Source organism: Salvelinus alpinus, chromosome 35, assembly GCF_045679555.1.
Source record: "Salvelinus alpinus chromosome 35, SLU_Salpinus.1, whole genome shotgun sequence".
In the NCBI taxonomy this organism is placed as follows: domain Eukaryota; kingdom Metazoa; phylum Chordata; class Actinopteri; order Salmoniformes; family Salmonidae; genus Salvelinus; species Salvelinus alpinus.
Window position 1 is genome coordinate 21,691,351 of NC_092120.1, and position 12,216 is coordinate 21,703,566.

A 12,216-nucleotide genomic window follows, 5' to 3' on the forward strand; every position below is an offset into this window, starting at 1 on the left:
AGAAAAGCAGAACTTAATATTTGGTACAGAAACCTTTGTTTGCAATTACAGAGATCATACGTTTCCTGTAGTTCTTGACCAGGTTTGTACACACTGCAGCAGGGATTTTGGCCCACTCCTCCATACAGACCTTCTCCAGATCCTTCAGGTTTCGGGGCTGTCGCTGGGCAATACGGACTTTCAGCTCCCTCCAAAGATTTTCTATTGGGTTCAGGTCTGGAGACTGGCTAGGCCACTCCGGGACCTTGAGATGCTTCTTACGGAGCCACTCCTTAGTTGCCCTGGCTGTGTGTTTCGGGTCGTTGTCATGCTGGAAGACCCAGCCATGACCCATCTTCAATGCTCTTACTTAGGGAAGGAGGTTGTTGGCCAAGATCTCGCGATACATGGCCCCATCCATCCTCCCCTCAATACGGTGCAGTCGTCCTGTCCCCTTTGCAGAAAAGCATCCCCAAAGAATGATGTTTCCACCTCCATGCTTCACGGTTGGGATGGTGTTCTTGGGGTTGTACTCATCCTTCTTCTTCCTCCAAACACGGCGAGTGGAGTTTAGACCAAAAAACTCAATTTTTGTCTCATCAGACCACATGACCTTCTCCCATTCCTCCTCTGGATAATCCAGATGGTCATTGGCAAACTTCAGACGGTCCTGGACATGCGCTGGCTTGAGCAGAGGGACCTTGCGTGCACTGCAGGATTTTAATCCATGACGGCGTAGTGTGTTACTATTGGTTTTCTTTGAGACTGTGGTCCCAGCTCTCTTCAGGTCATTGACCAGGTCCTGCCGTGTAGTTCTGGGCTGATCCCTCACCTTCCTCATGATCATTGATGCCCCACGAGGTGAGATCTTGCATGGAGCCCCAGACCGAGGGTGATTGACCGTCATCTTGAACTTCTTCCATTTTCTAATAATTGCGCCAACAGTTGTTGCCTTCTCACCAAGCTGCTTGCCTATTGTCCTGTAGCCCATCCCAGCCTTGTGCAGGTCTACAATTTGATCCCTGATGTCCTTACACAGCTCTCTGGTCTTGGCCATTGTGGAGAGGTTGGAGTCTGTTTGATTGAGTGTGTGGACAGGTGTCTTTTATACAGGTAACGAGTTCAAACAGGTGCAGTTAATACAGGTAATGAGTGGAGAACAGGAGGGCTTCTTAAAGAAAAACGAACAGGTCTGTGAGAGCCGGAATTCTTACTGGTTGGTAGGTGATCAAATACTTATGTCATGCAATAAAATGCAAATTAATTACTTAAAAATCATACAATGTGATTTTCTGGATTTTTGTTTTAGATTCCGTCTCTCACAGTTGAAGTGTACCTATGATAAAAATTACAGACCTCTACATGCTTTGTAAGTAGGAAAACCTGCAAAATCGGCAGTGTATCAAATACTTGTTCTCCCCACTGTATGTGTGTGCACGTTTTCCTCCCACACTCTGTGCTTCAATTGGCCTCCCATTCACCAGGCACTCACCCCTCTCGCTAATTGTGCAGCGCCACTTAAAAGGCCTGTGTAACAAGTCAAGCTGCGCCGCGACTACCATTTTGTTATTGAGATCTCAAGGCGGTGGTGTGAGTTAGGACCCAGCGGCGGCGATTACAGGGTGGGTAGGGCGACTCAAAGCCCAACGGGGCCACGACTCCTCGCTGGCGGCAGGGTTCACTGTCTTCACTTCCTGTCCCGGGGTTTCGACGTAGTGCCCTGTGGAAACGGAGGGTTGGGGAAAACGCCGGGAGTTTCTTCTTGCAGGTGCTCTGGCGACTCTCCCGGGATGTTTTTTTGTGTGTAGCGTGTGTGCTGGATTTTGTTTTTGTGAACCCTGCTATTTGTTTTTTTGTTGGAAAGAGTTGTACCAAATTAGCCGTGTGAAGTATAGGTTAGAGCTCACATGTACAGTGGGGAGAACTGTACACTGCCGATTTTGCAGGTTTTCCTACTTACAAAGCATGTAGAGGTCTGTAATTTTTTATCATAGGTACACTTCAACTGTGAGAGACGGAATCTAAAACAAAAATCCAGAAAATCACATTGTATGATTTTTAAGTAATCAATTAGCATTTTATTGCATGACATAAGTATTTGATCACCTACCAACCAGTAAGAATTCCGGCTCTCACAGACCTGTTAGTTTTTCTTTAACTTCTTGACGCACGGATCCCTTTAGCGGGATCATTTTCGTAAACAACCGCTGAATTGCAGAGCGCCAAATAAAAAAATAAAAAATACTAAAAATGTTTATAATCATGAAATCACAAGTGAAATATACCAAAACACAGCTTAGCTTGTTGTTAATCCACCTATCGTGTCAGATTTTGAAAATATGCTTTACAGCTAAAGCAATCCAAGCGTTTGTGAGTTAATCAATCACTAGCCGCAAATTAGCTTGGTCACGAAAGTCAGAAAAGCAATAAAATTAATCGCTTACCTTTGATAATCTTCGGATGTTTGCACTCACGAGACTCCCAGTTACACAATACATGTTATTTTTGTTCGATAAAGATTAGTTTTATAACCAAAAACCGCCATTTGGTTTGCGCGTTATGTTCAGAAAACCACAGGCTCGTTCCGGTCCTGAAAGGCAGACGACAAATTCCAAAAAGTATCCGTAATGTTCGTAGAAACATGTCAAACGTTTTTTATAATCAATCCTCAGGTTGTTTTTAACATACATAATCGATAATATTTCAACCGGACGGTAAACTATTCAATTCTACAGAGAAAGAAAATGTCGAGCTACATCTCTCGCGCGCAGGAACTAATCAAAGGACACCTGACGCGTTTTGATAAATCTCGCTCATTTTTTCAAAATAAAAGCTTGAAACTATGTCTAAAGCCTGGTCACAGACTGAAGAAGCCATTGGAAAATGAATCTTGTTGATACCCCTTTAAATGGAGGAGGGGCAGGCAATGGAACAGGGATTTTTCCAAATAAAAGGCACTTCCGGGTTGGATTTCCTCAGGTTTTCGCCTGCAAAATCAGTTCTGTTATACTCACAGACAATATTTTGACAGTTTTGGAAACTTTAGTGTTTTCTATCCTAATCTGTCAATTATATGCATATTCTAGCATCTGGGCCTGAGAAATAGTCTGTTTACCTTGGGAACGTTATTTTTCCAAACATAAAAATAGTGCCCCCTAGCTGAAAGAGGTTAAGAAGCCCTCCTGTTCTCCACTCATTACCTGTATTAACTGCACCTGTTTGAACTCGTTACCTGTATAAAAGACACCTGTCCACACACTCAATCAAACAGACTCCAACCTCTCCACAATGGCCAAGACCAGAGAGCTGTGTAAGGACATCAGGGTAAAATTGTAGACCTGCACAAGGCTGGGATGGGCTACAGGACAATAGGCAAGCAGCTTGGTGAGAAGGCAACAACTGTTGGCGCAATTATTAGAAAATGGAAGAAGTTCAAGATGACGGTCAATCCCCCTCGGTCTGGGGCTCCATGCAAGATCTCATTTCGTGGGGCATCAATGATCATGAGGAAGGTGAGGGATCAGCCCAGAACTACACGGCAGGACCTGGTCAATGACCTGAAGAGAGCTGGGACCACAGTCTCAAAGAAAACCATTAGTGACACACTACGCCGTCATGGATTAAAATCCTGCAGCGCACGCAAGGTCCCCCTGCTCAAGCCAGCGCATGTCCAGGCCCGTCTGAAGTTTGCCAATGACCATCTGGATGATCCAGAGGAGGAATGGGAGAAGGTCATGTGGTCTGATGAGACAAAAATAGAGCTTTTTGGTCTAAACTCCACTCGCTGTGTTTGGAGGAAGAAGAAGGATGAGTACAACCCCAAGAACACCATCCCAACCGTGAAGCATGGAGGTAGAAACATCATTCTTTGTGGATGCTTTTCTGCAAAGTGGACAGGACGACTGCACCGTATTGAGGGGAGGATGGATGGGGCCATGTATCGCGAGATCTTGGCCAACAACCTACTTCCCTCAGTAAGAGCATTGAAGATGGGTCGTGGCTGGGTCTTCCAGCATGACAACGACCCGAAACACACAGCCAGGGCAACTAAGGAGTGGCTCCGTAAGAAGCATCTCAAGGTCCTGGAGTGGCCTAGCCAGTCTCCAGACCTGAACCCAATAGAAAATCTTTGGAGGGAGCTGAAAGTCCATATTGCCCAGCGACAGCCCCGAAACCTGAAGGATCTGGAGAAGGTCTGTATGGAGGAGTGGGCCAAAATCCCTGCTGCAGTGTGTGCAAACCTGGTCAAGAACTACAGGAAACGTATGATCTCTGTAATTGCAAACAAAGGTTTCTGTACCAAATATTAAGTTCTGCTTTTCTGATGTATCAAATACTTATGTCATGCAATAAAATGCTAATTCATTACTTAAAAATCATACAATATGATTTTCTGGATATAATTTTTTTTAGATTCCGTCTCTCACAGTTGAAGTGTACCTATGATAAAAATGACAGACCTCTACATGCTTTGTAAGTAGGAAAACCTGCAAAATCGGCAGTGTATCAAATACTTGTTCTCCCCACTGTACATTTTATAAACTGTTTCTCCTAATTTAAAACTTGTGTTGGACTTTTGCTAATATGAAACACATTGATTTCTTCTGTACCACTCAACCGCAGTGCTTGTTAGCTTCTCTGTCTGCACACAGTCCTACAGAGGGAGAGTCCATGATCAGTTTGGGGTTGTACTTTGTGTCTCTCTTTCATTCTGCTTTCCCGCAGACATCAATATCGGCTTCTGAAGATTTTCAAAGCAGCCAGGAAAATCTATTGAACTGCCATCAGAATTGCAATATTGACAGGTCTTGGGCGATAATAGAACTGTCAATCAGTCGAGGTTCAACTTCTTCAATTGATTTCCTGGCAAGTTTCTGTTCGACTGAGGGATTTTAGCCTTGAACCGTGTCCGTATGAGTGGATCCAGTGACCCGGAGGCAGAGTCGGACTGAGTGGGTCAAGCCTGAAGGCTGTGCTACTGGGTTAGCTGGCTGGGCTGGCTGCATGTTGGTTGGTGGTAGTGTGGTTGGGACCGGAGCGTAGGCTGCATGGCCTGGGACTCCAAGGCAGAGTAGAGTGAAGCTGAGCTCTGCTCATTATGTTGGGTGTGTATGGGAACGCCTGTAAACATGACATTCCCTCTCCGGCGAGCGGGCCCGGGTTAATGAAAGCCCTGCAGCACAATGAGCAGTAATGTGCAGTCACCACTGTCGCCACCCTACCGTCAGGACCTTCCTCCTCCCAGGCTGGTACTGTGACTCGACAGACCCAGAGTGGACATTAACCCCTTTGTCCCACCTATTGAAATAGAATGACTACAATGGACATCCATTCAATTCCATTTCTATTTTCTCACGCTCTTATCTTGTCGCCCTCTTTCTGCCTTCCCTTCCTTTTCTCTCTTCCCTTTCAACCCTTTCTTTTAAGTCTTCCATATTTTCCAGAGAGGACATTAACCTCTCCCACCATGCACCACTCGGACTCTCTCTATGCTCTCCTTTCTGCTCTCTACCCATCCACCCGACTGACTCTGGGTTCTTACCGTCCACCCAACTCTGCCGACCTTCTACACTCCTCTGTCCACTTCTGCCTTTCGTCGCTTCTCTCAGATTTCCCTTCCCGTTCCCTCTCCTCTTTCACCCTTCCCTTTCTCTTATTTTAATTTCTCCACATTTCCCCCTTTACCTTCCGGTCTTCCTCTTCTCATGCTTTACTCTTTCATATAGGAGGTGGAGGAGAGATTTATCGTGTAGCCTCCTAGCGCCGTACTCATTGTCTCAGAGGGTTTTACTTGACTCTTGATTACACGGATCACACACACACACTAATTCACTCTTCCTCTCCTCATCTCCCTTTTCTTCTGTCTCACACACACACACACACACACACACACTGATTCATCAGGCCACTGTCCAAGGAGTTAAATTGTAGCAATAAAAGCCTCCTGTTAGTATGCATGCCTGTCTTTGTCTGGCTGGAGTGTACAGTGAGATTCATGGCATGTCTGTGTGCTCTCATTGCTCCAAGCGTATAATTCTCATGTGGATAAAGCCTACTGCTCACGTCTGGGCCCTCTGCTGTGGCTCCACCACTGTCTATATAAGGCAAATTGACATTATGACATTGGGTCCATGTTCACCACCATGATTGGTTTTGATGAGTGAAATCAATCGGTAGTGTGCTTCTGAGAAAGGGTCACTGGCTCCTCTGAAGAGTCAGGGTTAAAGGTCCGGCCTCAATTACTATGTTTGAGTAAATGAGTACACTGCTGTCAGAGATTGTGCGTCCAAGAAAAGTGTCTGGCCCATCCCTGTCCCCTGGGTGAGGCAGTGATTTGTGATGAGTGAGTAGGACAGTGCCAGTGAGGTCAGCAATATAAGCTGAGGTCTGACGGCAACCGCCATGGTATTTGCCCTTTTTAAAAGCGCCGTGTGCCACTGAGAGAGCGAGACAGACAGACGGAACACTGATAAATGGAACACGAAGAAAAGAGGCGGAAGGAAGACGGACAGACAGACACTCACCGACAGGCGGGGGACCGACGGACTGACAGACGAGCGGGGGGGAGACAGACGGACAGACACGCGGGAGGCGAGGACGGAGGCGGGAGGTGAGGACGGAGGCGGAAGACCGGGACGGACAGGGAGCGACAGACGGGGACGGACAGACGGAAGACTGAAAACGGGTAGAAGGAAGACTTGACTGACTGATGGAAGACTGAAAACGGGTAGAAGGAAGACTGACTGACTGAAGGAAGGCGGACAGAAAATAGACAGACTGAAAGAAGACAGACGGACGTATTAGAGATTGAAAGAAAAGTAGAGATGGACATGAAGCCGTTTCTTCTCTGTAGTTATTTTTTGTCTGTCCCACAAAATCTTTATCCAAAAGGATAAGCAGTGATTATGGCTTTAAACGGTCAAGCTCACAATAAAATGTACGTTTCTTCATAACAGAAAATTGCTGGGTGTGATCTAGCATTTGAGGAAAGAGATCTGGGAGCTGGAATAATCCTCAGTTTGAATCTGATAGTGTTTATTTTATAGCATTTTTGTGACTATTAATAAGAGTGTAATCTAACGTACTCTTGGCCCAAGTCTCACCTGTTTCTCATACTCCTATTTAGCCCACACAGTCCAACATTTTGGGCACCCCTGCTTTACATTCAGCAATACCCCTGTGGTGTGGTCCAGATGTCAATAGCTACATTTTGTCTTGTCTCATTGTCACAGCATTCACTGGAGTCACAATCACACATCAGAATACTTGTCGGGCCAGGGAGAGACTTTCCCAAACCACCGTCCCGCCTAGTAGTGCGGAAATCCAGAAGGCATTTGGAGTGTGATTACTAAATGGGTCATTCGATTCCCTGGCCCCCGGGGGGGTGAAATGCTATCTCACGAAATTGAAATAACAGCGCTGCCTTCTTTGTGTTAGAAGCATCTGAAGATTGTGCTTTTGTTGGAGTATGGTATGCAGCTAACTGAGGTAGTGAAGTGAAACACTTATTTAAACACAATCTCTCTCGTGTGTGTGAGTGACAACAAGCAGGAGGAATGGGGTCAATTTAGCTGCAGGGAATTGGGCGGTAGCCTCACTTATTCACACTCCCTGTGAGTCATATTCCGTAACATGTCACAGCATGATATTGGTGCCCTCTTTCACCCCTTGACTGATTTGCTCTCTGCTTTACCCTGTTTGCCAGGCACCGTTACCCTCTTGTTCTCCCAATTTCCAGATCTGTAGCCAGTTACTCAAGCTCAGTAGACAGGGATACAAATCTAATGGCAATTTATTATTTTAAAGGGATGGTACAAATATCTATTCCTGAGTGATTGGACAGTCCTACTCCCAACCGGAGGTCCATACCTAGAAATGCCATGGCTGTCAAAGCAGGCATTCTTCCAGTAAGTTGACTCTGGAGACTGTCATGGTGAGATCCCCATATTAGTATGTGGTCTCTGACCGAGTCAGTGTGTTGCAACCAAACCAGGGACCTCAGCAACGTAAACAAACACTCAACCAACCTCTTTAACATCAGAGACGCCCAGAACACTTTTGGTTCGGATACTGTATCTGTGGTACCTTTTGGTGTAAACAAATGAAGCTATGTTTTTGTCTTTTTCTATATCCATGTGTTGCGTATTTCTCGGCTATGTTTCGAGTGAGGTCAGGAGTCCACACCACCAAGTAAAAAATAACGCTGTATATAAGCTGCAGAATTGCAGATAGGGCGTGTTGTGATACATTGGGACTTCACTTGCCAAGTGGTTTAGAAGGTGGAGGAGCCAGGTGATTAATTTGCTTCCTGTCTGTTCTAGTTGCAGTGTGTCACATGCCTGCAGTAGACCCTCTTGTATAAGTGAGAGAATCACAGCTTTGTCTGTCGTGCATCATCTCTGTGGAAACAATATTCTCATTCCAAACCGGAGAAGCAATTTCTCTCCACTCACAGCTCAGGGCTGCACGATCCAATAGAAACACTTCAGCTGAACCAGTCCATTACTACCACAACACTAGCAGGTTTTTACAGACTGGATTGACGGAGTAGCTAACTGTACTTACGTCAAGTATAATTGCTGTGCTGTTATTTGTCTCCTAATCAAGAGTAGGGAAATAATCTATTGAGGATAGAGCGATGTGATTAGGAGACTTGGAGACGATGGAGTTGAGGAGAGACAGACGAGGTTTGGATGAGATCAGACTATACGATAGTGTTAGATATACGTTGTGGTCTGTTGCATCTTCTTCCTCCACCGCAACCCTATTCGTTGTCCTGCTGCTGCAGGGTTTACAGTAAAGCCAGATGAACAGCCTGAGAGATGCGATCTCCATGATCATCCTGCTCTCTCAGCATGTCATGCAGCTCGTTGTCTACCAGCCTAAGTCAAACCCCGATAGCATTTCAAAAGAACACATCCTACTTCTCTCCAACATCCATATCACGCAAAGCCTGGCCGTGCAAACATACAGTTCGTTCCGCTCCACTGTTCCAACCAGCAAAATAAAGTTCTGAACCAGTTCGAACCAATTAAAAAGTAACGGTTTATATCATTCCTTTGCGGATAGAGCAGGCAAGCTAGTTGTTTACATGCATGATGGACAGACAAGTGTACACTATGGAGCAAGATGCAACAGAAATGTTGCGAGTGGCAGAAAAGAGCGGGAGAGTGTTAAGGAGAAGGCGTGAGGCAGTGGGCATCTTGTTATGACATGCATTATTTGAATTAGGGCCACAGAATTCTATCTAGGAGGAGCGGCTTATATGGAAGAACTTTGAATGTCCTTTTGACCTAGCTAGCTAAGAAGCTTGTCTTTGCAGAGCGGCACCAGAATTAAAAACACGTCTTACCTTTTTGTGGTTAATAAATCTAACGTGAAACGTGATAGAAAGGCCTAGTTATCATTGAAAAAGTTCATCCTTCTCTAGCTAATTTCACATCTCTCTCTCCATCTTCTGAATCATGCTTGTACATCAGTACAGTACAATGTCTTTTTGTAATTTAGGTGAACTGTCCCTTTAACAGTTTGGCCTGTCAATCGATCACTGTGGGTGGGATTGTCAGGGGAAGGGGCAGGATGTTTGTGAGTCAGAGTTGTTAGGGTTCCAGACCTGTCAATCAATCAATCACTGTGGGTGGGACTTTGAGGGAAGGTGGTAGATAAGTAATCTAGTCAGAAAAAACTAGTCTTACAAATAAATTTACTCTGGCAAATACTAAATCTAGTCTACACTTTACAGACGGTAGGTAATTAAGGTCACAGTTATGAAAACTTAGGACACTAGAGGCCTTTTATCTGACTCTGGAAAAACACCAAAAGAAAGATGCCCAGGGTCCCTGTTCATCTGTCTATGTGTGCCTTAGGCATGCTGCAAGGAGGCATGAGGACTGCAGATGTGGCCAGGGCAATAAATTGCAATGTCCGTACTGTGAGACGCCTAAGACAGCGCTACAGGGAGACGGGATGGACAGCTGATCGCCCTCAGTGGCAGACCACATGTAACAACACCTGCACAGGATCGGTACATCCGAACATCACATCTGCGGGACAGGTACAGGATGGCAACAACTGCCCGAGTTACACCGGGAACGCACAATCCCTCCATCAGTGCTCAGACTGTTCGCAATAGGCTGAGAGAGGCTGGACTAAGGGCTTGTAGGCCTGTTGTTAAGGCAGGTCCTCACCAGACATCACCGGCAACAACGTCGCCTATGGGCACAAACCCACCGTTGCTGGGCCAGACAGGACTGGCAAAAAGTGCTCTTCACTGACGAGTCGCGGTTTTGTCTCACCAGGGGTGATGGTCGGATTCGCGTTTATCGTCGAAGGAATGAGCATTACACCGAGGCCTGTACTCTTGAGCGGGATCGATTTGGACGTGGAGGGTCTGTCATGGTCTGGGGCGGTGTGTCACAGCGTCATCGGACTGAGCTTGTTGTCATTGCAGGCAATCTCAACGCTGTGCGTTACAGGGAAGACATCCTCCTCTCTCATGTGGTACCCTTCCTGCAGGCTCATCCTGACATGACCCTCCAGCATGAGTGCCACCAGCCATACTGCTCGTCCTGTGCATGATTTCCTGCAAGGTAGGGATGTCAGTGTTCTGCCATGGCCAGCAAAGAGCCTGGATCTCAGTCCCATTGAGCACGTCTGAGACCTGTTGGATCGCAGGGTGAAGGCTAGGGCCATGCCCCCCAGAAATGTCCGGGAACTTGCAGGTGCCTTGGTGGAAGAGTCGGGTAACATCTTACAGCAAGAACTGGCAAATCTGGTGCAGTCCATGAGGAGGAAATGCACTGCAGTACTTAATGCAGCTGGTGGCCACACCAGATACTGACTGCTACTGTTGATTTTGACCCCCGCTTTGTTCAGGGACACATTATTCCATGTCTGTTAGTCACATGTCTGTGGAACTTGTTCAGTTTATGTCTCAGTTGTTGAATCTTGTTATGTTCATACAAATATTTACACATGTTAAGTTCGCTGAAAATAAACACAGTTGACAGTGAGAGGACATTTTATTTTTTTGTTCAGTTTAGTTCATTCTATTGGGAGAAGGCTATACAGACTTTTCTGGCTAGTGAATTGAAACTTTTCAATGAAGAAGCCGAGTTAATCAATTAAGTGGAAAAAGTAGCCTGCTAACTATCTGAAGCTTTTTAGCCGAAGGCCAGCGCTTATGGAAAATACTGCACTCGTTTGTGCACACACACACATATGCTGCACAAATGCTGTTAGAATGGGATTTGCGTGTGTGTGTGAGTTTAAGTATTTATTATCTCCGGGGGCTATTCATATTGTGATGAATTGTTACTCATGGGCTGACTGAACTAACTGTACTAAATGTATCAAATGTGAAATAGGGTTCCCTCGGGGGGGAAAAGGTTGTGAACCCCTGTGTTAGAACATGCTACAAACTGTATTTGCCTACTCAAATCATGTTCACCCTCTACCCCATTGTACATTTGTCATGGTACCATAATACGCTGCTGGTCTCATTGCCTGCCACGTGCTTGCCTTAGACACCACAGGCAGGCTGGGGAGAGACATTATGTCTACAGTAACCATAGATTTTGTCAGTGGGTGCTGTGTCACACTGTATTGATCAGACTGTGTGTGTTGTGTTTTTCAGTCGGTGGCCAAGACCGGACGGCTACTTATCAGTCACGAGGCTCCAATCACCGGAGGCTTTGCTGCCGAGATCAGCTCCACAGTGCAAGTAAGTGTGTTTGTGTGTGGTCATGCATGCGGAGGGTTCTATTGGAATCCCAGGAGGCCATCAGAGGTGAGATGTGGGACGGATTGCACATGGACAGTAGGGTAACTATATCTGTGGGGATGGGGGTTTGGGTTGGACTTTCTCTGTTTGAAATGTGAAATGAAATTCAAATGTCTGTCAGTGGGTGTCCTCGGGGTCAGGCAATAAATCTGAGTTTAAGAGGCACTGACAGATACACTTCCGGTCAAAAGTTTTAAAACACCTACTCGTTCAAGGTTTTTTCTTTATTTATACTATTTTCTACATTGTAAAGTAATAGTGAAGCCATAAAAACTATGAAATAACACATATGGAATCATGTAGTAACCAAAAAAAAAGTGTTTAACAAATCAAAATATATTTTATATTTGAGATTCTTCAAATAGCCACCCTTTGACTTGATGACAGCTTTGCACACTCTTGGCATTCTCTCAACCAGCTTCATGAGGTAGTCACCTGCAATGCATTTCATTTAA

General features: G+C 45.6%; 1 protein-coding gene across 1 annotated transcript in view; it reads left to right on the forward strand.

Moving 5' to 3' along the window:
* LOC139564056 (2-oxoisovalerate dehydrogenase subunit beta, mitochondrial-like) overlaps nucleotides 1-12,216 on the forward strand; it is a 99,485-nt gene that overhangs the window by 66,829 nt on the left and 20,440 nt on the right. Inside the window, exon 9 of the mRNA XM_071383271.1 lies at nucleotides 11,615-11,701. Coding sequence (XP_071239372.1) covers nucleotides 11,615-11,701 — 87 coding nt within the window. The remainder of the gene's footprint in view (nucleotides 1-11,614; nucleotides 11,702-12,216) is intronic.